This window comes from Heliangelus exortis, chromosome 9 (assembly GCF_036169615.1).
Source record: "Heliangelus exortis chromosome 9, bHelExo1.hap1, whole genome shotgun sequence".
In the NCBI taxonomy this organism is placed as follows: Eukaryota; Metazoa; Chordata; class Aves; order Apodiformes; family Trochilidae; genus Heliangelus; species Heliangelus exortis.
In genome coordinates, this window is record NC_092430.1 from 5,763,308 (window position 1) to 5,790,510 (window position 27,203).

At 43.0% G+C, this 27,203-nt stretch overlaps 2 protein-coding genes across 3 annotated transcripts in view; one reads left to right on the forward strand and one right to left on the reverse strand.

Annotated features, from left to right (window-relative positions):
* FARSB (phenylalanyl-tRNA synthetase subunit beta) overlaps positions 1 to 14,647 on the forward strand; it is a 36,543-nt gene extending 21,896 nt beyond the window's left edge. The window contains exon 17 of the mRNA XM_071751796.1: positions 14,377 to 14,647. Coding sequence (XP_071607897.1) covers positions 14,377 to 14,528 — 152 coding nt within the window. The 3' untranslated portion in view covers positions 14,529 to 14,647. The remainder of the gene's footprint in view (positions 1 to 14,376) is intronic.
* A 5,490-nt stretch (positions 14,648 to 20,137) lies between these two features.
* SGPP2 (sphingosine-1-phosphate phosphatase 2) overlaps positions 20,138 to 27,203 on the reverse strand; it is a 33,896-nt gene continuing 26,830 nt past the window's right edge. For both annotated transcript variants that reach the window (XM_071751811.1, XM_071751810.1), the window contains one exon: positions 20,138 to 21,790. In XM_071751811.1, coding sequence (XP_071607912.1) covers positions 21,245 to 21,790 — 546 coding nt within the window. In that variant the 3' untranslated portion in view covers positions 20,138 to 21,244. The remainder of the gene's footprint in view (positions 21,791 to 27,203) is intronic.

The following is a 27,203-nucleotide window of genomic DNA, read 5'->3' on the forward strand; positions in this document are numbered from 1 at the left end:
CAGCTTTCTAAGGAGACTTACAAGTGTATGCTGTGAGCTTCATGCATTGTTTATAATTAATTAAATCTGCTGATTGCAAGAGTAGATAGGAATTCACTGAATTGATGAATATGCCAGATCCCCACTGTATTCTCTTTGAGTGCCTGGAAGACAGCTTGTTACACCTGATCTTTTAGTTTACAGCTTTATCTATAGTTTTTATTCATATGTACCTTTAAAAAGTATATTTATATGAAGATACATGCCTTATATATCTTTGAATAAGAGACTGTCTGTCTTTGAGACAGAACCTGCTGCTTAGACAAGGAGTTGTGTAACAGCCCTCTTCCTTCTCTACAAAGGGTGAGCTGCACATGAATTAAAAATAACATCCTTAAGTGCAAAATCTCCTCTGTCTATGTGCATATGCATGTAGGAGAGCAAGTAAGCAGGCTGACCCCATTACTTCACTGGGAGATCATAGGTTGATACAAGAGAGTAAGCAGCAGCTGCTGCTCTATTCAGCTATGTAAAATAACAGTCTAGTAAAGGCAGCATAGAAGAGCCAGACTGCAGGGATAGCAGCTATGATTGTACCTGTACATCATGCTTTGGTGTTGAGAGATACAAGACAGTGACTCAAATGGACTCAGCTTGAAGTGCCTCCATTCTGCACTTACGAGTGGCACAGAAAGTCCCCGACAGCCTGACCCAGCTTGCCTCTTCATAGAAATTTAATGAAAATTTAGTAGCTATCTCCATCTTTTGCAGTGTGCCTGCAGAAGGCCAAACACAGCACTTCAACTAAGTGGGCTCAGAGCACTTCAATGCACATTTCTGTCATAAATATAGACACTCCCCCTCCTGTTTTTTGACAAAGTACTGTTTTGCTCGGTATTATTAAGGCAGACTTTCAAAGGGCTTATTAGAATGTTGTTAATAAAATTCCCAGATTGCCCAGAAGAACGTTTAAACAATTGTACTTCTTGTTCTAGTTCTACCAAGTACAGAACATGTAGTACCAAGCTTCTTGCTTGGAAGGTGGGCACAGCTAGGGGGCTGGAAGACCCTCTGGAAGTTGGATACTCAAACTGAGCTGTTACATTCCTTTTCAAAACTCTTTTGCAGCTCATTTTTTAATAAACAAAGCATTTGCTTTAGTATCAAAATCTTTGCAAGTGTTTTATATTCCACGCATTTCAGTGATGTGTGTATGGCTACAAGAAACTGGAAGAAAAAGAATAATCCAAACACACAGAAGAATTTATTTCTACACCCTAGTGCTGTTAGTATTCCTGAAGCTGTGGCATTTGTAATATCCATTCAAAATCCCTGTGTTCTCATAACATTATACCTCTATTCTAAAGGGTGGATTGTTCCTTGTTATATGCAATAAACTACAAGCAGTTTGTGTCTTCTGACTCTAGGCAAAAAAAAAAAAAAAAAAAAAAAAAAAAAAAGTGGCTACTGCATTCTGTTTCACCAGTGATTCAGGAACTCTCCTGGGATAGCAGATAGGTTCCTTGCAGTTCTCCTGACATTGGAATTTAACCTTGGTTACAATGCAGATGGCTGATACTCTGCTGCCACAGTAGGTGCAGTATCACTGCACCAACTGACTTCAAAGACCATCACTGCAGAGCCAGTTGGAAGACAAAGAAATTTGGGGAATTTTACCTAGTTTGAGTTTTTGAGTTGTTTTGGGCTTTGTTTGATTTGTGTTGTTTCTTTCTAAACTTGCTTTAAGTCTGTCAGTTAAGCATGTCAGAGAGAAAGTGTCAGGAGATGATGGGGTTAGGTCAAGTGCTGAGTGGAAAAAAAAAAAAAAAAAAAAGTACCCTGTAGCATCTTAAGAGACTGCAGGATACTGAAAATGTCCAGAAGAACAGTGCAAGTTCCTTCAGAGGTTTTAAATCAGGACATTACACACAGCATGGAATTTTAGATGCATCTTTATGGAGCGTGCTTTTTTATTGCCTGTGCCAAATGAAAATTTGTACAGTGAGAAATGGGTTTATCCTATGACTGATTTAGAAAATTCCTAGACACTTATTTCTGCCTGTGATCTTGAGCAAAGCTTTAGATGAGTAAGCAACACGGTGCAAAAGTAAGGTTTTAATCCCAGTGTTCTCATTTCTGGTGTAACTGATAAAAATAATTCAGATTATTGGAAAAAAATACAAGTAAAAATTCTGCTTTAAATGAGCAGCAGAGAATAGATAGAGGTCTGTTGGGCATATATTTGCCTCTTCCAAATTCCTTTTGAAAAAAGATGCCTTAATCAGAGTTCTGTTTGGTCCATATGTGCAAATCATGGTTATTTAGGCTCCTTCTGTTCTACCAACACCTCAGTGTCCTGTGACTTGACCTTAAGGTCAGAGTCTTCTTGCCTCTGTAGCAACACCTGGGAGAAAAAGTACAGATGCTAGAAAATATGGGTGAAATTGTGATGTTCCCCTGGCCTTTGCACTATGCTTTGGTGTAATCTGAGCTAGGTAATAAATGGAGAAGAGCTGTTTAGAGCAGCCTTAAGGAAGAGAAGGTTTTGAGTGACAGAATCCAAGGATTTCAACATAGATTTGGCACTCAGTGCTTTTCAGCTTCTTAAAATTATTAATGGATTTTTTTTTCTCATTACCACTAATATACAGTTTTATGAAGTTTTAAAGAGTCTGTCTTTAAAATACTAAACATTTTTCTGAAATGCATGTGATGGCCTTTTTGTACATCAGTGAATCCTACAATTTCTGGCCTAGGTAAGCATTTTGGTTTTTTTGTTTTTTGCATAGCTATCCATAATCTAACATAGGTTGAAAGAGTATGATTATTGTATCAATCATTAAATTTCTATGTGTTACATAATTTAAAAAATTGGGTAAAGCTCTTGAAATTTTAGACAGTTACATACAACTAATAAAATGTAAAAGTCAGCATGGATGTGTGTGATTAGGGGGTGAACAAAATCAAATCAAGCTTTTTAAACAATAAAAATGCAGGTAGAAAGAGACAATGAATTTAATCATATGTTGTCAGGTAGTTTAATCAAATGTATTTTTTTAGTCGATTTTCACTGGTTTCAGTTCCCTTGGGCTGAAAACTAAAAGCATTCTGATAATTATATTGGAAACCATTCTGAATTTCAGATTTTAATCTCTGCAGGAATGGGTGTGTTTTTTGCCACATTGTGGTCATCTGGTGCATCTGGATAACCATCTGAGATCACTATTTTCTTCTAGAAATGAGGATCATGATAACAGGAGGTGATAGTAATCATGGGATGTGGATCCAGAACAAAGTCTCACTTAGGCTAAAAGGAATAAAAGGGCTTAGTAAATACTGACAGTGGATTCCACATGGCAGTCTTCAAAGGAGTGGTGTGAAGTGTCAGGTATAATTATCCTCACTCATGTTGTAACATTTAGAGTGACTGTCCCTTATTTAAGGGAAGAAACCCTTGTTTGGCTGTACCTTTGAGAGTCTCTGTACTTCACAAATGGAAGATAATTGTGCACAGACTGCTTGAAAGGGGAAAATAGCATCCGTATGAAAATGAAAAAAAATTTGACAGATTCTCAGAAAATGTTAATAGTAAATCTGTGCATTGATTCTGCTTCATTGCCCCACTGCTTTCCATGACAAAGCTCAGATTTGTTGAAATAGCATTCATTCACCTGAAAACAAACCATCCCTCAATCATAAGAGCTTGGGAAATTAACTACTTTTCTATACATTATTGATCCTTGTGAGTTTTGGCTGACTCCTGGGTGTTTTTTTATTTATAAGTAAATATTCATGCCCTTCACCCATCAACAGCTGGGAAGTCAGCCCATTTGTGCTCAACATAAATGTGAACTTAATAAAGGCATCCTACATCTTGCTTCCTTCAGTTATTGACAGTTATCTTGAACAGACATTACACTCCCCTCTTTTAACTGCCCTTATTTAATTAAGTGAAAGGTATGGTCAAGTGTAGAAAATTTTAATTCCACAGTAAATCATAGTAATAGTTCCTCATTTGGTAAAGTTTAGATGGGAAATCAGAGGTGGGAGTTACCTCCATAACCAAGAACAGCAAGAAACATTTGCTTGTATCAACAACAATTATACAAAAAACCAACTTTAAAAGAAGATTTAGACTGTGAACCTCAATTCACAAGAGAGGAGGAGGATGGTCTGGGACTAATGCTGAGCTGCATGTATAGAATTGAACCCTGGCATCTGTCTCTGGTGATCAGTTTATACTGGGGGACTGTAATGTGCACATGTTGAACTTGGCACTAGTGATTCCTATTTTAAGGAACTGTGGCTTGATTGCTATTAATGACAATCCAGAACTGCCAGTTGCCTCTCTTGGCAGCCATTTAATTGTCCCTGAATGTCAATAATTGTGTTATTTACTCACAGATAACTGAAGGAAATGTGCCAGTTTTACTATGAAGCCTCCAAATGTCATTTGTGTCATGTTAGAAATAAATCAATTCTGAATGCATTTAATTGGCATTCAAAACCAGATACTTTACAGGTGCTACTGCATCCTTTCAGTTGTCTTTACAGCCTTTCAAATTACAAGTTTTGTAGGTAATCAGATTTGTTTGCAAGGAAAACATAACAGCTGGGAAATGTCTGTATTCATATCCTCTGAATTTCACATTTGCCAGTTCCAAAATTTTTTCTCACCTAGCATCAATCTAGGTCATCCTGCTTGTAAATATTTTTATGGTACTGCAAATTTCTACTACATTATTTTTGCAGAAAGTTACCAGCATAAGAAAAAACACTTGTTTTGAGACCTGTACTGTAATTCTTGTGCCTAAGACTTCCAGCATCTCAGAAGCATCCTAGTCCTGGTATATGTAATCAAATATGTCCTTCATTTTTTCAGTGGACTGGAAGACACCTTACTATATTCAAGAAGTCCTTTTTTCCCCCCAGATTATAAGGAATTCTTAAACTGAGATATTTGTCTCACATAAAAAAATTCAATCTTGTTAGCAGATAAAAGTACTCTACCTACAATTTGTTTCTAATATTCTTAAAAATCTTTCTAATGCTGTCTTAAGTGCTGCCAGTCACTAATCTTCCTAATTTATTCAGATTCCTGATGAATTTTCAGTCATGGTTACTAATCACATTTTACTAAATGTGATTTATTTCTCATTTTTGTCTGTTAGTAGCTCTTCTGATTTTCAATCACTTTCAGTCCAGCACTAAACATGGGTTGGGTTTTAGTGAAAAATGTTTCCAGTTCTTGCAAAACTGGGACTACTTGTTTACCAAATAAATTATTCTCCCCATCTTCCACTCCCATTTTTTCTTTTATTTTTTCCCCCCTCACTCTCATTGTCAGCTTTTCAAATTAACACTAACTAAGCAGACAAGGCATTTGGTTTTAAATTTGACTGATTTGAGTACTTTCAGATGCATGACCCTACTTCTGCAAGGGGTTCCAGGAGATCCAGCACTGATCATTACAATGGCTTAATTATAAACACCCACTTTTGTAATATGTTTTATCACTTGCAGTTTTTCCAGTGTTGGGGACTACTTTGTCAAGCTAATTAGTTTCTAATTACTTTTTCATCCTTTTCTCCTGAGCAATTTTTCCTGCAGCATCAAGGGAGCTTAGTTATGTGTAGAAGTACAGTTTAACAACTCAGAATTAGATTATCTCACAAAGTAGGTGTGGCTGCTCACTTAATTTCTCTTTAATTATTATTTCCTTCCCATAAATTCCTTTATTTCCTTCCCATAAATAGAGGACTTCCAATTTATAGGAACTAAATTCTTCTCCCCTTCTGATAGTTTCTGCATGTTCCTTCCCAACACCCTTCAAGTATCATCTGTTTGCACAGCCTTTATCCTCAGAAAAAAAAAAAAATGTCAGAGGAAAAGTACATTATTACATTTGACACACTTTTTCCACCAGTATATGAAATTAAAAAATTCATTGAGAACAAATAATATATTTGCTTCTCAAATCCAGAAGATTCCAGAAGAGAATCCCCTTTGAACTGAGTCATTTGGAAGTCTGTTTCCTGCAGTACAACAGTGGCTGGAAAAATCTATGATAACGGCAAAAACATTCTGGGGAGGGTGAGAAAGTCAGTTTGTAAAGACACACAACCTATCTTTTCTTCTGCTTTTTCCAAGCAGTAACTAATAAAGATTACAATGTTGTTCTTCCTTTTACATTTTATTTTGACTACTACTTCTTGAAGCATTCCATTTCTCCTGCCAGGTAGACTTCTCATTTTCTACCAGTTTTTGTCAGCTACCAGAAACATGTAAATGATTGGCATTTCTGTCCCTGAACTCAAGGTGTTAATTTATTCTCCCTGACATTAATTCTTTGCACTTCTGCTATTTCATTACTGGGGAGGACCCTTCAGACTTTATTTCTCCCCCCACTCCACCCCAGGACAACTATCTTGTTCAATTTTACATCATAACAAGTCTAACATAAAAGTCTTCCATGCATCAAGGCTTAAAACATCTGGCACATCTTGCATTACATGATAGAGCACTAGGTCACTTCCAGTTTTTCTGTCTCCTATTTTGAAATACAAATTTATTTTTCAGTCATAAACTATATTTTCAAAGCTTTCCCAAGGAGAGAGGAGATTCATCCAAGCTAGTAGCAAAAACAGCATCAAATGCAGCATCTCCTTTCTCAGTGAGAGGGTCAGGGGTCTGAACAGTGAGGTCAGGGTGCAGGGCTGGCTAAGTGCTACACCTGCCTGATGCCACAGTTTGAGCATCTGATTCTCTTGTCACCTTCTGCACAGCCTGAAGTGTCTGCAGGCTTTCATTTTCACAACAATATTTACATTAATGCTGGCAATTGTGATCATGTTGAACTTACAGCTTGTTAAGTTCTGATCTGGTCTAATGTTTTTGAACTGCAATAAAGATGCAGAGGAGCATTGCCTCACATTTCACCTCACATCAAGTTCCTAACATGCATGCAGTGGAGCTTTAAACAGCCATATGCAAGGTTTTGACTAAAACTTTTGATTAAGGTGAATGCAGGACCCTGATATTGGCATTTCTGTTCCCATGGGGGAGGAATTGACTTCACCTTGTACTGCTGCTTGTGGTCTGTGTATTAGGAAGCAGGAGAGAGCAAAGAAGTGCTGAGCTAGTGCAGGCTCACCCTAATACATGTGCTGGGCATACAGCTTCTCTGTTTGGGTCCAGAACCAGAATAGCTGTAGACCCAGCACTGCTTCTGGTCCTGGGCTGGCTCACTCTTGGCCATTTCCAGCAGCTCCATTCCTAGTGGTGCAGCCACAAGGCACTGGTTTGCAACAAGAACCTTCATTGCTAAAACTAAATGATTAAGAGGCACTGCTGAGATTGTTTAATGATGTATTATTCCGTGCTGGTTTGGCAAGTCATTTGCTAAAAGGCATGAAATGTGGTGGCCATAAAAGCACGAGGTCAAGTGGCTGCTCTCTGCCTCAGCAAGTCATGTCACGGGGACATCAAGTGACCAGACAAGATGCAAACTAAGTGTGACATAGTAGACAAGACTTGGGGAATGACTTAGTGCTAGTTCTTGCTGTTCTAAAGTACTGGTATGAAAGCAGAACCTAAAAATCTGTTATTAAACAGTTAAACTTTCCTTAAACTGTTAAACTTGCCTTAGTTTCTGAAAAATGCAGATATTTGCAAAGATGAATTATTCCTTTAGATATATGAACAGCGAGAAGAAAAAAGGCATGGAACATGAAGATATGAAGTGTTTCAATAATCAAAGCTGTGTTCTCTAGCCCAAGTCAATTAGTGAAGCACCTTAAAAAAAAAAAAAAAAACAACAAACAAACAAAAGCAGCAGCTGTATTTGGGAATTCTTGAGTTTTATAAATAGCTGTGACATTTATGAGTCATGAGCTTAGGCTTGTGACTTTTAGACAGAACCAAATAAAATATTTCAAACAAATCTGGATAAATTAAATAAAACTGGCCTTAAAAAAAAAAAAAAAAAAAAAAAAAGCTATGTAGTGGTAACTCTACAGCTCAGCTCTACTCCAGCATAGAACTGCCATTTCTCACAACTGGTACACAAGTGTAAATTTAGTGGGGTTTATACACAAATAATGATTTCTAGAAAAATACATGGAATTTGATAGATTTCTAGGTTTCCTACTCAAAACCACTTTGCCTGTAGACGTTACTTAGGCAGCCACCTTTGCACTCCAGCACTGAATACTTGAAATCCTGTTACCCAGATCAGTGACCCAAAATGTCTGCTTCCCTTAGCCTCAGCATCCACCCAAACATTACCTTCAGGAATGGTAGGGTCACTCTGACTTTACCCAAATAATCTTAGGTATCTGACACTGCTGTCACCCTGGGAATAATACAGGTGGTGACTAAAGACAAACTCCAAACCTGATACATTCTTGAACCACTTCCTGACATCCAGCAACACCAAACATCCTCAGTTAAAGCTCCTAGGGCAAGAGTGAAAAATAAATCTAGCCTAAAAGTCTGTGTTGGTCTCTGTTCTCAAGGCAGATGAGGTGGGGAGCTACACTGGTCCCCAGTCCATCACTGCAACACACTTCTGACATGATTAACAATGGATCCAAGCAGGATTATGATTATTTCCACACTGCTTGTAGTAACTTTGTATTTGTACACAGTATAATTGATCCCTAAATAGTCTTAAATAGAGTCAAATATCAAACAGCACCTATTCATTGTAAATGTTTATATATAAAGGGTTCTTGTAAGAGAAGAATTAGTTTTTGTCACACCCTCCTAGAGATGAGACTTAATAAAAAAACACAGCTGTTGACTTGATTGAAACAGAAGAATATGATTAATGGACTGGCCACTGCAAATTTGTGGATGATTATCCATATTCCTTAGCCTCATGGTGTGCACAAGCTCTGTCTTACATTCTGCTCTGGTTCTGGGTATCCGGTGTGCCAGTCCAGGTAAATAATTGATTGTCCCTTTGTCCTCCTCTGCTATGCCCTGTATGTGAAGGCTTTTGAGGAAAAAAAAAAAGGAAGAAATCCCAGGGAACTATGTCCTTTAGACAGAAGACATCCATTCCTGTTGTACAGACATTTCCTATGTCATCTATTCAAGTGATGAGGTGGGTGGGGGATAAATCCAAGGCACTCAGTTTCAGCTTGATTACACTCATTTCTATTTCCTGACATCTTTATTTAGGCATGATCTGGGGAGGCTGTTCTGGCACCAATTTAGTCAGGTGTTACAAATGAGGAAACTAAAGCTGATCAATATCCCAGTGATCCCAAAATATGTTTTTCTGGACATCAGAGTATATGAGGGAAGAACTGCTAATAATGTGCAACAAACAGTTTATCTCTCAGTATACTCCAAAAATCATGCTAGATCCAAGACATCTGATTTTAAAAAAACAGCTGAAGGTAAATTATCTCACAGCAATATGGAACTTTGAGGTTGCTGGGGCCCTGCACAAGGTTGTGTCAGCCTGCCTGCAAGGCATACACAGCCAAGGTTGTTGCCTTTTCAAATGCTGACTATTCTGATAATGTTCTGAAACTTTGCATTTGAGCCTATCTACCAAAAGAAGGAATTAGTTGAAAAGGTGAATAACCCAAAACTTAAAAAACAACCTCTAGCCTCAGAAAAATCTAAATTCCATCTAAGGTAGCACAAGTAAAAGACATCACCAGGTGAGCCAGGACCCAGTAGTGAAAGGGCAGCTGGAGTGACTCAGGGGAGGGAGAATTAAGATGAAAGAATTTGGAGAGCAGATGAGCTCTGCTCTATTACCTTCTTAAGCTTCAGCTTCCGATGTTCCTTCAAAGTTACAGGAACAAACGAGAGGGTTTGAAGGCTTAGAGCAACTGTAGGCCCATAATACTTTAATCTATTTCTTTTTGAAAGGGAGGGAGAGTAAGGCAGAGAAAAGAAACTGTGCAAGGTGTTTGACAACAAAGAGTGCAGGGACCTCTGAGCTCTTTGAGGGTCAATTAGCCAGAAAATGTGCTAAAGACTACATGCTCTACTGGATTATTGGCCAAAGAATTACCCCAAAGCACTCAAAGTGGCCTTGTTGCCTGACTACAGAGAGGCAATTACAGATTTTGAGGATGTGCTACGGAAGCTTTAATTAAAGGTGTTATTTCTACATCACTGAACACTGAAAATGAAATTCTTACTTGCAGTCTAGAGAAGTAGCTTTTGTCTTTCCCTTGTGTGTAGCATGTCAGCATAAGACATGGCTGGCTTTGGCATCTCTTCTTTAGGAACCTGTATTGTATTTCACCCCCACCCCTTCTCCTAACTACCAATTATAATATTGTCATAGTAAGAGGTGGCTTTCCAGTGCTAGACCTTATGGCTTCCTCTGTCATTGTATAGATCTCTCCCAGCAAGGACAATATGACCTCTAACTCGATTTCAAGATGAAGTTTATTGCTGTTTGTGTGCAGAGCAAAAAGCACTAGCTGTATCAAGAGTGATAAATCTGTCACCTGCAAAAGGGGTAGTAGAGCAAGTTGCAATTTTTCAATTAATTTTGGCTCTTGATGGTACAACCCAGCTGACCTACAAGAGCAGCCTTCCAGTCCCATTGCAGCAGCAGCACACCCAGTGCCTTCCTGGCACACCTGCTGGTAATGGTGCCTCCAGGTGTGCTTCAGTGACTGCCTAATAACCAAGAAAAGCTTTCTTCAGGCAGACCATGCTCTTCACAACCATAGCATTTTTGAGAATATTATATACACAAATAGAACAACCTCAAGTGCCACCTGTCCTGCCCAAAAACTGCAGGAAACAGCTGCCTGCTTTTCTGAGAAGGAGCCCTTTGGACTCCTTTTGGCATCAACTGCATTGAAGTTGAAGAGCATGGGGGTTCAGCTTATGGTGTGATTTATTAAAAAAAAATAAGAGTGTGTGCGTTTTCTGCTGATTCCCCATAGGTCCAAGTAACATAAATTTGTCTTTCACACAGCCTTAACTCTCACACTGAAGTTTTATAATTTACTTTGAGAGTTGATGTGGCAGACCACACCACAACACAAACTTCGCTAGAAATCCAAAACACCACTGCTGTTTACTTTGTAAGACAAAAAACATGCAGAGTAGGGAAAAAAAAATCCTTACCTTTGTTTCTTGGTTATTTTGACAAATCCTCTGGTTTTCTGTTCTGCTCCAGGGGTTGCTTGTGTCCTTCTGCAGCCCACAGCTTGTCCTCAAAACACTGAGGTTCCTCCAGCTCAGGTCTCCTTTTCTAGTCATGGTTGGTCCTTCAGTTAAAGTACTCCCCCCAGCTGCAAAGTGCTCTTCTCTCTTACCACCCCTTTCTGATTTTTCACCTGTCTTCTAAGTTTTGTCTTTATTTATATGCTTCCCTTTCAATATCTGAATTATTAAATCTGAAAATTACATTTTCTCCAGATGCTGCTGCCCTTGTTGGAAATTCATGGACCAACAAAAATCAGTCTGAGACCTAAACCACCATCCTTCCCTTGCCACATGTGTGGTCAAATTCACTAAAATGAGGAAGACCTCAGATCCCCCATCTGTGGGATGCAGTCTGGAGGCCTTTTTGGCAGGCAGAAGTATGTTTTAAACCCTTCTGTAGTGCAGCCAGTTATCATAAGAATAGTTTCATTATTAACCAGAGTTCATAAACTCTTTGCAAACCTGTTCCTCAGCTCATGTTTCTTTGGTGCAAGAGCCAAGTGTTAGCTGGACAGATGGGAACCTTAAAGCTTTAAAGAGGTTCTCTGGGGTTTATTTGCTTGTTTATTTAGTCTTTTCCCATCTCAGAGCAGTGCCCTGCCTGGGCCATGCCCACAGAGCACTGTGACACTAAAGCCACCAGCATTTCAGGGCTGGCTTAACCAGCAGTGGAGAGGTGGTCTGAAGGTCCTGCTTCCTGCACATAGGGGAGCTAAATATTTATTCCCCCTTGATACCAATGATATATTTACCTCTTTGCTGCAAGGAAGCAAAGCAAACTAAAAACCATCAAGGTCCTGGATCAATTGCTGGATATGAGATGGAAAATGTCTCAATGTATGGTTGCATGGTAAAGCCAAGCCAGGAGCTTACCACACACTTCTCCTCTCTCCAGGTGGAAATCCATCATCTCCCTTGGGCCTCTGGTGATTGACTGATTCACTTCACTTGTGCTGTGAAGCTGTGCTGTGGTTTTATTGGTGTTCAGGTTCTAGATCATGTAACACATCAATTTATGACAGAACCATTAAGTCATTTCATTGCTTCCAAGAGAATGTCAGGAATTGCCAACAGTTTTCAAAACTTTTTAATTGCAAATGCATATTTTGTTGTTAAATGCAAGGGAACTTACACAAAGGTTGGGCTAAAGAGTGGCTTTGACTTTGGGCCCTGTAGTACTCCTCTTCCAGCAAAGCAGCTGCTGCTAACAAAGTCCAACTGAGCAATATGTGGTGTACACAAAGTCTTTAATAATTGTGGCTGGCCAGGACTGCTCTTTGCTCTCAGGATGAGCAGCCAGAGCTCCCAAAGTCAGGCTCTTGTTATACCCAGCACCAGAAGTGGCCTCCCTGAGAAACCTGTGGTTTGATGTCAGCTCACTGAGCGTCAGCAAGTGAGGCATGAACCAGGAAAAACATGCATAGCTGTTAGAAGGATGAAATGATACTAATTTTGCAATAGATCAGCTCAGTGCAGTTTTATTTTAGACCCCATCCAGATGCCTAAACCAGGTCTTGAAACAGTGAAGCCTCATGATATAACTGGGGCTAGATGTGCAAGAAGATAAAGTAACTTTCCCAAGGCTACATACAAGGCAGCTCAGAAGAACAGACAAGTCAGACTCACAGCTTTTTCACTAACCATGTTGTCAAAGCTCCTTTTCTCCTATGGTTTTATTGTGGGGTACCATGCCAACATTATTTATTTATGCTTAGCTCTTGCTCTTGTGCCAGTTTAAGCTCACAGTCAAGTTTCTAAAAAGAATATTGCTGTGTGCTGCTCAGATCCATGGTACAATACCAGCTTTATTCACAAATAGGAGAGCCTTTACCACTAACTACAAGGGTACTTTATTTTTAGGCTATGTTTTCACCCACAATCTGCAGAGTGATCTGTATGTGTGGCATTTGTTTCTTTTCTAAATTTGTTTTGTCAAGTTTTATTTTAACACTTGTTGTGAATGGTGCAGCTTGGCAATGGGCAGGGGCTCCTTGGCTGCAGTCGTGTGGCACCAGCCCCGAGGGACAGAGAATCTCACTTGGGTACATCCTTTGTACCCATCTGTGCCCACAGATAAATCTGCTGAGTGATTTAAAAGATACTGGTTGAGAATATTTTTGGTAACAGGTGATGTTACTGTGATCATTTACTTACTTAGTGCTGTAAGATTTCACAAGGCAGCCAAAACTGAAATACACATTCAAGTTGTTTTGCCCTTGCAGCATGTTGGACAACAGAGAGACCTAATTGCTCTTCTTATTCTTGTAGCTGCAAGTTATGACTACAAACTTTACAGGGAACAATTGCTAAATGAACTCTTTCCAGTGGGAAGCTAACAAAGATTCTATCTCTGGGCTTGACCACTAGTGAGCTGAGTGTCATGAAAATGTGCCTGCAATTTAAAGTTAATTTGACCCTTTATTGCCATTTTTAAATAGCTCCTTGTAAATGCAGTAGAATAATGTCCTGGGATGATCCTGAAACTTGAATAGCATTTTAAACAGCCAATGGCTGTGGCCAATTCAACTGCTGTTCTGGGGCTTTTTGTGCTGTTTTTTGTTTGGGTTTTTTTTTTTTTTTTTTTTTTTGGTTGGTTGGCTGGGGTTTTGGGTGGGTTTTTTTGGGTTTTTTTAATCCCAAGTAACATCTAGAAGTTGGGGCTTGATTTGAGGAAGATGATCTCCAAATCCTGTGGTTATTCATTGTTCCACTGTTTTACAGTATATATGAAACTGCTTGAAAGCTCTTCTCCTGATGAGGAATGTAGGTTGTTTCTAGTTATGTGACATGTAATCAAGCATGACATTCCTACTTATCTCTGAGATGACAGCAAGCTTTATTTCCTTAAACAGAGTGAGGTGGGAAACCTTCAGGTGTTAATTGGAACCTAAAGCCTGGAAAAATTCTTCATTTCACTATCCCTCTGGCTTATCTGTGCTAATTTCTATTGCAGGAAAAATTCTGTCAAAACAATTGGAGTGTGAAAAATGCCCACACTTTGGGCTTCACATTTTATTTTTAACTCAGAGTGTTTCCTCATTCTCTATCAATCATGACAATTGTTAATGCAAGAAACTGAGAGAGCCTTCTTAGCAGCTCAGCACAGAGAAGGGTTTAATACTGAGAGCTTTGTTCTCCATGTTAAATGCCTATTGACTTCTTCAGCCCAGAGAAATATTGATTTTTCTTTCACTTTCTTTGCAGCCTCTGCTTTCTTTCCTGGTCGCTGTGCTGAGATCTTTGCCAAAGGTCAGAGCATTGGGAAACTTGGAGTCCTACACCCCGATGTTATCACCAAGTTTGAGCTCACCATGCCATGCTCTGCCCTAGAGATCAATATTGAGCCCTTTGTGTGAAGATGGGACTTTTCTCCTCCTAAACCCTCCACTGTCACATGCAGCACCCTCTACTCTTTTTCCTTTCTCTGCGGGCAACATGTGCTTACACTTTTATATTTTAATAAACTAGAAAACCAGCCTGGCTCCCTGGGTGAATGTGTTCTGTACAGTGTGATTTGGCTAAGTTCTGCAGGGTAAGAACGTGGCATCTTGGACTAGACTGTGCCCTCAATATTTTTAAAGGACAAAGGGGGGGGGAAGAAAGAAGTTGGGTAAAAGCCCAGTGTTTAACAAGAGAAATGTAATGGCAGAGCACATGATTAGTTTTCAAAATCAGAAATGTTCCACAGACACAGCTTCATACTGTAACTGATTATGGCTGCATAACAGGAATCTCATTCTTTTCTTATTGCATGAAATAAGATAATTGATTAGAGCAAATGTTGAGTGAATGTGAGCAGAACTAAGGAGTTGAGCTTTTATTCTGTACGGTTGTCATGTGCTCATCAATGGCTGGGGGAGGAAAATAAACTTGTTTCATGAAAACCAGAGCTATTTTGTAAGCAAGATATGTGTAATATCTGCTTCCCTACTCCAGACATAACTGTTGATCCTTTATCATTCTAAATTCAGAAAGGGGAGGGGGTGGAGTTAAATTTTTTCATGGTTGATGTAAGCCTAGTGGTTTTTGAAGCTCCAGACCAAATTGGAGAAATGCATTTAAAAGCACATGCCAGTGGTCTTTTGCATTAAGAGCTGAAAAGTATCAAAGCCTTTGCCTGACTGAGGCTGGACTATTTGTCTGCAGAAGTCAGCTGGGTCCTGCTGCACTCACATGGCCCCACCAGTGGCTTTCTGAACCCCAGCTGCACAGCAGGGACCACAGGGCTCTGGGACACTCTTTCTTCTCCTGCAGTTTTGCCCCTGACAACACATGGAAACCTCTCAAAGGTCAGGCTTGGCCTCTCAGTGGCTTTCTGGCAGCAGTTGTGCCTCTGCTTCCTGGGAAGCTGAGATGCTCCATCAAGCACAGCCATGCCCCATGCCTCCCTCCTGCTCTAACATCACTGACTGGGTGGCCAGCTCAGTAGACTGGAGCAGGCTCTTTACCAGCTTGCTAATGAAGCTGGCTGGCCCTCACTTCTGATATTGTAAGCATTGCTGGTGGGGCAGGCTGACAACAGTGAATATTTTGTGTTAAGCCACTAGGCTGTGGCTTGTTTCTCTTCCTGTTGTGAGAGTCAGGTAGCCCCTGATGCCAGGAGGGCACCATCCAAAGGTGGGAGCCCTGGTGATGCTGGAGAAGGGTGTTGTAATTCCTGACTCAACAAGGAGAAAGATGAGAGCAGGGGATTTTTATGAGTTTTATGAGCTGCCTGTCCATGCAGTTCCCTGTCTCTGGACCCATGGTGGCTTTTCAATGGTAACCCTGTCAGTAATCTTAACAGGTGGGAGGGCAACAGGCAAGGCTCCTTGGGGCAAGTGTTAATCCAGTATGAAAAATACACTACAGTCGCCCATCTGGAAACCCCATGGTTCCTCTCAGATGGAAGTGTAGATTTTAATTATCTCTGCATGACAGACATGAAATGAGACTACAGCTATTGCCATACATTGCACCACTGACTCCAGTGCCCATGGAGAGTGAGAAAACTGCAGCTCCCATTTTCAAGGCTCCCAGGGGATTAGCCAGCTTGTCCTTTGCAGGAGAGATCGCTCCGTGATGCCTACACAACTGTAGCTAAGCAAGCTCACAGTGTGGGAAGCAGTCTGGAACACAGATGGTAAGTATTAAACCCCCCTGTTTATTAGTGTGTCATGCATGGGGATTAGGATGGCAATAAGGCAGATCTGCATTTCAGCAGAGTACAGGAGTGTTTGACTCTCTTGGTGTTCCGGCTCTATGAATTTTCTGTCCTTTGAGTGTAAAGGCCAGATGAGGCTGGGACTAAGGGGCTGAGCTGCAGTGGTACCTGTTGCAAGGCTTTTAGGGTTCCCTTTTTCCTACCATTTCTCTGTGTGCTGATAACCAAGTTGTTCCACAAGCAGGGTGTTAGCTCTGTCCCAGGTAAGTAGCATTACTTCCTAGAGGAAGAGAATCCAGAGGAAGGTTAAAAAATCCTCAGAACCACCCCTCCCTCTTGCAGCAAGACATGGTGCTAGCAGCTTGCAGAGGCTGCTGCAGCTCTGAAATTCAAGATTTGCTGTAGTGCTGTGCTCAGGATTAGCTGTGAATCTTGACAAGTGGGGCACTTCACACAAATCCAGCATATTTATTGCAGGGTGTTGTCTTTCATAGCCCCAAGCCAATTATCTGATATTTACAACTTGCTCATAGCTGGACTCAATAATCAAGGTATCTAACACAGCTTTGGGCTAGAGAGAGCCACTGAGCCTGACAGTTTTGCTTTTGCCCTTTGGTGTTGCTGTGATCTCTGGCAAAGGGACCATTGTCTGCTGATGGTGATGACTTCTAAGCAATATTTTAACATCTTTTGAACACTGAATATTTCTATGAGGCAGAGCTGGAAGTTGGATTTGTCACTATTGGTCCCCAGTGAATCACAGAATTGTCATGGTTGGAAAAGACCTCTAAGATCACCACATCCAAACATCAACATCCCCCCCAATAAAAATAAAATATCCTTATCACTACTACCATGCCCACTAGAGCACGTCCTGAAGTGCTTCATCTACATGATTTTTAAATCCTTCAAGGAATGGTGACTCCGCCACCTCCCCAGGCAGCCTGTTCCAAAGTCTAACTACTCTCTCAATAAAGAACTTCCTCCTAATGCCTCATATAAAGCTCCCCTGGTGCAGCATCAGGCCATTGCCTCTAGTGAGATTCCTTTTGGCCTGCTCCTGCTGGCAGTGGGGACTGGGGCGTCACTCAGGATCTGAACAACACTAGCTGGAGAACTGGTGTCAGAGCAGCAACAGTCTATTTGCCTGTGCTGTCTGGATGATGGCTGGACATTTCAGCTGGACACCTGATTTCTGAGTTTGTCCTTGCAGTGCTTCCAGCCCTCAGAGGAGCTGTTCCCAAGGGCAGGACCACTGGGGCAGGTTGGGCTCTGTGCTGGCAGGTGCTGGGAAGGAGCTGCTTGGCACTGTTGCTGTCTCCAGGCTGCTGACCTGCTGGCTTGGGACTTACATCATTGTCCCTTGGACAGAGGAACAGGGAATGGGCTGAGCCAAAGTGGAGGGGGCTGCCCAGGGGCCACAGCCTCAAGTACAAGACACCTCCAAACACTGGGGACACAGCTGGGTGTGAGGGAGAGACACTGGGGTGGCCATGGGCTGAGTGACAAAGGGGTCCCAACAGACAGCAGGGAAAACAAGGAGCTGACAGGAGCTCAGGGGCATGAATGAGGGTCACACTGCAATATGTCACAAGTGTGAAAGGTTCCCTGGCTGCTCAGCTACACTTCCACCCTGGTCCAAGATGTACAAATATCTCCCAATTTCTGCTTGGAGCAAGCAGTAGAAAGGTTAAAACTGAAACTATTTTCTTTTTTTCCTTCCCCTACATTAAATGATCTGTATCCAGAAAAGAAACCTGTAAGCCTGCTTGTGGTTTTACCCAGGAGCTTAGAAGGAAGAGGAGAGTGGGGTCACGGCAAAGTTACTGCTGGAAATTTAAACCTGGCAAATTCAGTGCTTGCTGGTTGGGTTTTTAATCCCTGCCAAGGGGTGCAATAGTGTTTGGCTGCAGCCTCAAATAGCTGGTTCTCTGCTGGGGCAGCAGCAGACAGAGATGCTCTGGGACAGGAGGAAGCCTGGATCAGCATCACATACCTGGAAAGTGGTTCGCAGAGGGAGCTCATCCAGAGGAGACAGCCTTAAGGCAGGACAGAGTGGGATAAGGGTGAGATGCCTGTTACATCGCTCTTGAACACAAAGTGAAGGAAATTTAGAGAAAGATTGTCTTGGCACCGTCCCTCCAGCTGAAGAAAAATGCAGGATGGAGAGCTATGGGGCTGGACCAGGACTGACAGGACAGCGCTGAGAAGTCAACAGCTCCCTGGCTGATAGTTCATATCTGGAAGTTATCTCCTACCCTTTTCCCCCCAAAGGCACTGTTTCAGTCTAAAAACTGAGTGTGCCTATTTGAGAGGATCCAGCTGATGCCTTTGTGTCTCAGAGTACAGAACACGACCAGCAAACTGGCCACAAAACCTCATTTTCTACCATCACACTGGAGATGCTGAGGCACCCAAACTGTGGGGGTAACAGCAAAGACACACAGGGGTTTGCAACCAGGACCAGGTGCTTCAGGTTAATGAAAGACAGGAAGGGTGACAAAGCTTACCTTGTCAGAGGTCTTCCCTCCTCAAAGCTGACCCTGTGGGAATGGCACAGCCCTAGTGTGGAGCCCAGCTGAAAGCTGGACTGGGTCCTGGTGGCCTGGAGGTCCTGCAGCAGTCAGGGCTCTCCCCAAGCATCTTTGGGCATTCAGGAGCCATGGGCACAGCACCTCCAGGCAGGACAGGACACTGAGCTGAGGACACCACCCTGCCTGCTTTGGATTGTAAACTGTGACTCATTCTCCTTACAGCAGTCATTTACAATTAACAATAAAGGATGCTAAATGAACAGAGAAACACCAACTTTTGCAAAATAGGTATATTTTAAGATTTGAACCAAGTACAGTTTGCATGTATTGCATGAATCACATGCAGGTGAATGCTATAAAAGATAAAAATACCTGTGCACGTACTTTAGAAATCCAAGCATTTATCTATAGTTTATAAAATTTTCATAGCATAAAATAGCTGTGATTCAGAACAGATTTTTTACACATAAAACTGCAGGAACGTCCCTGTCAAATTGTGTTCACCCCACAGCTTAAACACTCAAAGCTTGCTGTCAAGTTTCTAGCCAATTTTAGTCCCAGCCAATGTAACATGGCACCTCCACAGGGTTTCAGCTCTGCCATGCAGCTGGATGTCATAAAGCACCCTTAAAATAAAGTTTAAAGGTGTTTTAAGGCCTGATGGCAGAACTTCTGTGGGGTGTGGGTGGGAGGGAGACCAAGGCCTGGCCCCTGTGGCTTTGGTGGCCCAAGGCCAGTGCTCATCCAAGGGCAGGAGTGAGCAGGCAGGTGCCCTGCTGGAGGGCTCACTGAACCTGCTTGTGTCCACAGGTTCCTTGTGCCCACTGGTTTATCTGCTGCCTGAGCAAACCTAAAAATGATCATCATTTCTGCCAGCATTTCTTTTGGAGACTACCAACCTGGTTTTAAAATTAGACAGCTCTGAAGCACACACCTCCCTCTCCTCAGACAAGGCTCCCAGCTGCCTTTTTTGCACTTCATCATATTTACCCAAGCAGTCAAAGTGAAGACAAAGCAACTCCTTACATTCTTCAAGCCAGTTTTTCTTGCAGCCAGGAAGATGCATGGTTAAAAAAATGGTGCTTTTTTGTACATTCTGCCAGGAAAGGCACAGAGGCCATGCTTGAAGCTCTGCAGTCATAGCACACAACATTTTTCCAGCCAAGCAGACCACATTCACTGCTGTATTTCTCAACAGCTCATTGGTCCAGCAGCAGATATACATATATATATATTAATTTTTTAAATAAACAGCCTGAGTTATAAGAACAACCCTCCTATGTACAATGTACACACAGTATTGCAAGTTCCATGGAAGACCAATTGTCTGCAGCACCAGAAAATGTTGGAGTCTGATTGTTTCCACGCATTGTAGGCACCCAAGTCACTACTCAGCTCCTTCTACAATGTGGTTTAAGGACATTACTTGTCACCAAGCCCCTGCACAATAGGAAGGGCTTTGTCCCATCTCCTAGGCAGGGAAGTTAAATCACAGTTTAACAGGTTTAACACGAGCCTCAACACTGTGGTAACAACTCTGCTCAGCTGTACATAGGTGCTGGATCTTTTAGTGGAGGCTTTTTATTACTATTCAAGATGAATTTGTTGTAAATCACTTCAAATGTTTTGTGTGGGCTTCTTTTTTCTTCTGTTTTGCTTCTTTGGTTTGGGGGTTATGTTTGGTTTGCTTTGGTTTTTTAGGTATTGCAGTGGGTAAAACCATACTCACAGAAGACGACCCAGTGACAAGCAACAAGTACAATAATCATCAGCTTTCTTTAGGGAAACACACAGCCATAGCCAAGTGTTCCCTGCTGAGGTTGGTTGCTGCCATCTCAGCCAGCAGGATGCTCTCACTGAAGCCTCACAGAAAGAAGGTGCCAGCTCCTGAAGACCCCAGCACCCTCCAGCCACCCGCCCATCATCTTCCCATCCTCAGGCTATCTCCCTTCTCCCCCAGGCCTCGGGGGACAGCAGGGTGCAAAGTTCTCTGCTGCTGAAGGGTGATGCTTTCCTCTTGGATGGCTGTGTCTTCCCCCACTCCACCAGCCACTCATTACCCCGTACCTCAAAGACGAGTCCTTCCTTGGCCCCTTCTCCTGGCAAACCAGCTGCTGCTGCCTCTCTGACAGGGATTTGGGCTTTGTACACTGTGCTTGTCATCTTCAGCTCTCTGTGCCAGGGCTCTGGAATTAGGGGATCCCGTGGGCTCAGTGATTTCTAACCCAAAGTTATCGGTGAACAGCGATTCCTGTGACTCTTCCAAAGTGGGTGATTCAGACCAGTGCAGAAAGGCACAAAACACTTTTTTGGTCAAGTTACCAGCCCAGAACAACTTTTACCACATCTCTGAGATGGTGGGGCCACACGCTGCTCTGCCAGGAGGGTGCTGCCCTCACAGCAGTCCCAGCAGCTCGTGCAGCAGTGGCACAAGCACGGTAGCACAGAAGCCAACTGAGGAGTAGGTGATAAATTTGTACGGCACCTCCACTTCCAGCCTCCTGCGGGCTTCCAGGTCTCCCATGGGGAACCGGTACCGGTACCCCAGCACGCCAAGGACCACAGCCTTCATCACCCGGCGTGTCAGTAGAATAACAAAGATCCCTATGGAGAACCTGGCTAGCATGACCAGCACCATTTTACTGGTAATCAGAGGAAATCCAAGCTTAAAATTTTGGCTGGTGTAGGCTGGGCTGGCGTACTTGTTGTTTAACCAAAATCCCACAGTCGCTCCAGCTCCTGCTCCTAAGATGGTAGTGGTGTCTCCCCTGGTCGGGCTGTAATAGTCTAGTTTGGGGTAGTTGTAACACAAGACAAGAGGCACGACTAAGGACAGCAGTGGACAGAAGGGACTGGTTAACAGCAAGTGATCTATCGTGTCCCACGCGGGGTACAAGAGCACGAGCAGCACGGCCGAAATCAGTGCCCCACCAATCACGTCCTGCAAAGAGATGGTGTTTGAAAACTTTGAGAGACCTGGAAGGCAAAGTGGAAATTCTCAAGTGATGATAATAAACCAGAATCTACACTCGTGAGCACACAGAAGCAGAGGAAGGCCCCGAATTCACAGCAATGGCACAGCCCATGATGGGTGACAACCCCGAGCCTGTGATAAACTAAATGTGACAATCTCTGCACCCTGCCTTCACCTTGTCCACACAGATATGCCCACTGACTCACACTTTCCCCTGGACAAGTGAGATTCTTCCCCTTTCATGTTTTGAAAGGCACACACACAACTCCATCTCAGCAGTGACACCAGTAAGCTGCCTTTGTACAAACCCTCCCCTCCCATAACCCAGAGTCATTTCAGTTTGAAAGTAGGATTATCACTCCTTCCCTTGCATAAATAAGATGGTCTTTTGTCAGAGACCAGCCCAGCCCAGGAGCACAGGCTCAAAGGGGTGGAGGGGCAGAGGGGCAGGATAGGGTGGGTGTGCCAAAATCCCTGCAGACAGCAGCCAGAGGTGGGCACCACCACCAGGAATGCAGCACAAAGAAATTTGTTGCCTGAGCCTCTGAAATCCAGCTTGCAGCAGTTAAGCACCTGAGGCAAGTACATAGTTAAAACCTAATTTATTAACAGAGGCAAATAAGGTGTTTTGAGAACTTGATTGTTGTCAACCGCAGGGCTGGGAAGGGAGACAAGAGGTAACCCTTGACAAAACTGTCTGTGTGAGAACAGCCAGATAAAAAGCAATATAACAAGTTGCCTCATGTTGCTCTGCCAGCATCACTCAGGAGGCAGCAAAAGTTGTATTCTGATGGTGAAATGCCCTGCAAAAAGCTAGAGTTAATCAGAGACACCAATGTCCTCCTCTCAAGATAGTATCTTTTTCACTGACTCCTGACAGTTGACTGCTACCATGCTTGGTCACAGTCTAACATGAATTATTTATGAAAAATTCATTTACAGTTAGGCAGAAATGAGGGGACATTTTCACAGCAAAAATATTAAATGACTTTCTGGTAAATGCATTACTCCATTATGGGTGAACTTGAGCTGTTTACAACTTCCAGGCAATGGATTCACAGCACATTTATTTTTAAGCAACTCTCCAGAGCCATTCCTCACCTAAAACTCCACATGTGTTTGTTCCCTCATCCATGACACGAGAACAGCCATGGACATACTCAACGTTGTTCAGATGCCCAATATATAAAATATCACTATGCATCAATATTCCATCTTAATAATCCATCTTTGAGAACCAATTTTGAATTATACCTTTACTCACAAATACACACTTTGGCCCAACATATGCACAAAAGAGATGGGGTTTGCTCCCAGCACTGGTGCTCAGAAACCCCATCACCCCTGTGTGCCTCCATTTCCCACCCTACTCTTTGTCCACCTCATATTAGAAAAAAAATCCTGACATCTCATTGCCCCCTCCACGGGTGACCAATGAGTGAAAGCCAAAAGTTTCTCACCTGCTTTTCTGTTCCAATTAAAGACATTTAACCAAACATGAACATTCCCCAGTAAAGGCTTTACTCAGATTTACACAGCTGATTCCAGCAGTTCCCAGCCAGGAGCCAGACAGCCTCTATTTATGGAACTGATGGAAGTTTTCTGAGTTTTTTTATCCTCCCATTCCTCCCTGATACAGAGAAGGGGCTCCTGCAGTTTTCAAGCAGGACACAGAGCCAGATCTGCTCCCCATCAGTGGCTTCGGCCAGTGGCCTCTAAAATAGGTGCACAAGGCAACCATTGGGGTCTGGGAATAAAAGACTTTCTTGCACCAATAATAATAAAATAGAATTTAAATGTATTTTAAGAGCACTGCTTATTTTATCCCTATATCATCCTTTTCTAATTTACACTAAAAAATACACTAAAATATGATGCTATCAGTACAGCAGTAAACATGTACAGCTAGTACATGTATATTGGGGGTGCATGCTGAAAATTTTGTTACTGTTAGGGGTTCACAACCAAACAAGTTTGGAGACCAGCTGTTCATTCTGGTGTTACCCCTACCCACCAGCATATGGACTTCACACCTGGGAGACTTCCTTTCTAGGAACTGCTGGGGAGCATGAGCCATACCCAGCTGTGGCCATCAGCAGCTTCTGGTACCCACAGACAGAGGTCCCACTTTCTGAACACCCAGAAGTGGTGGCTCAGTTCAAGACCAACATCTTACAAAGATATTTAGTGGTACAGACTTAATTATTCCCCCCCACATACTCCCTCCTGTTGAACTGAGGAAAAGCTGGGAAGAGGAGGGATGGATCTGGTTTCAGGGAGAAAAACAGCTTTGCTTTTCTGGGGTCTCCTTGCTGCAGCCCCAGGTGAGCCCCGAGCTTCTCCCGGTGGTGCAGATGCTGAATGCACTCCCAGGAAGCACATTCCTGCCTGTGTAAACAGATTAGCCTCTCGCCAAACCCTCAATTACAAAGGAATTTTTAAATGAGGGCAGGCATGAATTCTGCTCAAGGTGCAGCCCTACCGGCAAAGCTTAAAGCCTCCCGGTTCCCCGCTGGGATTCCCCAGTCCTCCACAGGATACATCCCTCCCCAAGACCCTCACAGCTCAGCCCTGCTCTGCACCCTCCTGCCTCCACCACAGTCACCAGCATCTGCCCAGCTCATAGAATCACAGAAGGGTTTGGGTTGGATGGGACCTTAAAGATCACCTATTTCTAACCCCCCTGCCATGGGCAGGGACACGTCCCACAAGACCAGGTTGTTCCAAGCCTCATCCAACCTGGCCTTGAACATTTCCAGAGATGGGGCAGCCACAGCTTCCCTCACCACCCTCACACTACAGAATTTTTTCCTAATTTCTATTCTAGATCTCCCCCTCTCCCAGTTTGAAGCCCTTGTCCTGTTACTTGTAAAAAAAACCCTCCCCAGCTTTCCTGACCCCAGAACTGGACACAGGGGGGGCCCCCACCCTGCTGATTTTACTGCTAGAGAGCTGACGTTTTGCTTTGCTGCCATTATTGGATTTCTCATGCTGCAAACCCTTCAAGTTATTTTCCTGTGCTGCGGGTACATAAAGAAAAGCAATTGGCAACACAGTTCCCATTGGATGAGAGACAGGACTGGGGCATTTAAAAATCCTTTCTGATCACGACCCAGGCAGCACAGCAGTGCCACGGGCTGTGGCTATGGGCACTGCTGCTGCTGTGCTCATGGGTTTTTGGTTCCACAAAGTCTTGGAGCCTGCTTTGTTTTAGGATTGCAAAAGCCTTTCTGAAGGCAAGACCTTATTATGCTCCTCCCACTGAATTATGGTTGGAGATGCAAAGTCACAAAAAGCTCTCAGAACATTGATCCTGCACCCCAAGCACACTGCTGCTCAAGCATCCTATTTCAAATCAAAGCAAAAATAACACTTCTGTCTTGCCTATGGTCACTTACTGTCCAAAGCCCCTTCATGGGAAGATGCTACACTCCCTCCTCTGCAGAAATCTCTCACTTGCTTTTTCCATTCCTATAAGTTGCTCCATTTCATCACACGAGAACTGTGCTGCCACAGTCTGTAAAGGGATGCTAATACATTATTTGTTTATCAGCTTTAGAATTTTTAAGATCACTTCAGGATTAATTATGGTGTTAAAAAAATAAACCCAGGTACAGCACAGGAAGGGAGCAGGGTGGGACCTGCAGTGTAACCTCTCCCTAAGCAGCAATAGATGCACGAGCACTGACTCAGTATACCTTGGGGGAAAACAAGATAAAAAAACTACTTTGTTTACTGAAACAACCTTTAAGTTTCTTTTTGGTCATTAAAAAAATGACCTTTGACTTCTCCCTGCATCCTGCCCCATCCTGGCTGGCACAGGGCATCCTGCCTCTAGCTCAGGGCAGTGCCCGTGGGAAGCTGCAGTCCCAGGGACCCGGTCCCAGCACCAGCTGTGGCTCAGCAAGTGCCAAATCCCTCAGCTTGGTCTGGTAAGACATTTCTACTGCTGGCCCTGAAGGGTTAAAAGAAGGCTACAGGCCTCCCCCTGCTCTGGGGGCTGCCCTTGGCTGGTGAAGTTCTTCCCAGTATGATTGGCAATGGTTTTTGCTGGCAGCTCTTTGGAACACTGTGCACTCTTGGGAACCATCACTCGTCACTTCAGACGTGAGGGGACCCAGCCATGCTTCAGCAATGCTGAGACAGAAAAACTTAAGCTCACTGAGACATGGAACAAAAAATGGGCCAGATTTTTAAGATGGGGAGTAAAGGAATGTATTCTAAAATACAATTGTCTGCAAAGAAAAAAATCCACAAAAAGCACAGAACCCGCCCCCCACAAAAAAACCAAACAGTAGTCCTAATGTCTCTAATTGCTTTTTCCTCCTTAAAACACACCCCTAGACTGTTACATGTTCTCTGCTTCAAAATGTGTCCAAATCTTCACTTTGCTCTTTCCAGGTAACGCCAGGTTGCCTTTTCATCAGCTTCTCACACTCCATCACTTCAGACCTCAAAGGAAGCACCCTGCCTGTCTCCTGCTTGTCTGCAACCATGGGATATTCTCATGTGACAGTGGGGAAGGTGGGTTATTGTTATTCCATTTCCTCTCAGCAGTGTTTCTGGGTGCCTTCCATGCCTCTCCCTAGTGGGGTGATGATCTCCTGCTGCCAGCCCAGGCAAGGGGTGCTCCTTGCCTTTGCCCTCTGATACAGCTCTAATGATGCACATACCTCTCATACTGGCACAGTACATCTCCAGAAGGTCTTTAATTAGAAATCTTTTCTACTGACAAGACTGTGCCACTGAGGTCACTCCTGATCTGAAAGCAACACAAGCAATGCTGAAATACAGACTGATTTTTAAAGCTGAGACTACAGAAGATGAGCCTCTGAACTGAAGCTCCAGCTACAGCTGCAGTAGAGAATAGTGCAACCCCCTTGCCACTCCTCTGCTTCCTCAAAGGGGAAAAAATCAGTTACATCTATTCAGTGGATATATTTTCCTTTTGCTTTCCTAAAACACCATGATTGCTTATTACTACACATTTGTACCCAGTTGGTATTCATTTTCCATGAAGTTAGAAATCCATCAGACAGAGGCTGTTTTGGCTGGTGGCTTGGCTGGGCAAGCTCTGTGCCTTGGCTCCACAGCATCCTGGGTGCCCATGCAATGGGTGGGCAGAGCTGCATCCCCTCTGGCAGCTTGGGGTGGGAGCAGCCCCTAAAGTGCAGTAAAGGGCTCTGAGCTGGGCTGCTTCTCTGAGCAGAACCTGCCAGTGCTCATGGGACACCAGAACCTGCCCCTACAAGTGGATCAGGCTGCACTGCAAAGAGAGGGGTTGAATTTGGGCCATCAGACATGTCCCCAGGTCCAGCTCCATCTCAACAGGCATAGGATGAAGACCCTGCCAAAGTACATTTGCCCTTTTGAAAGGCAG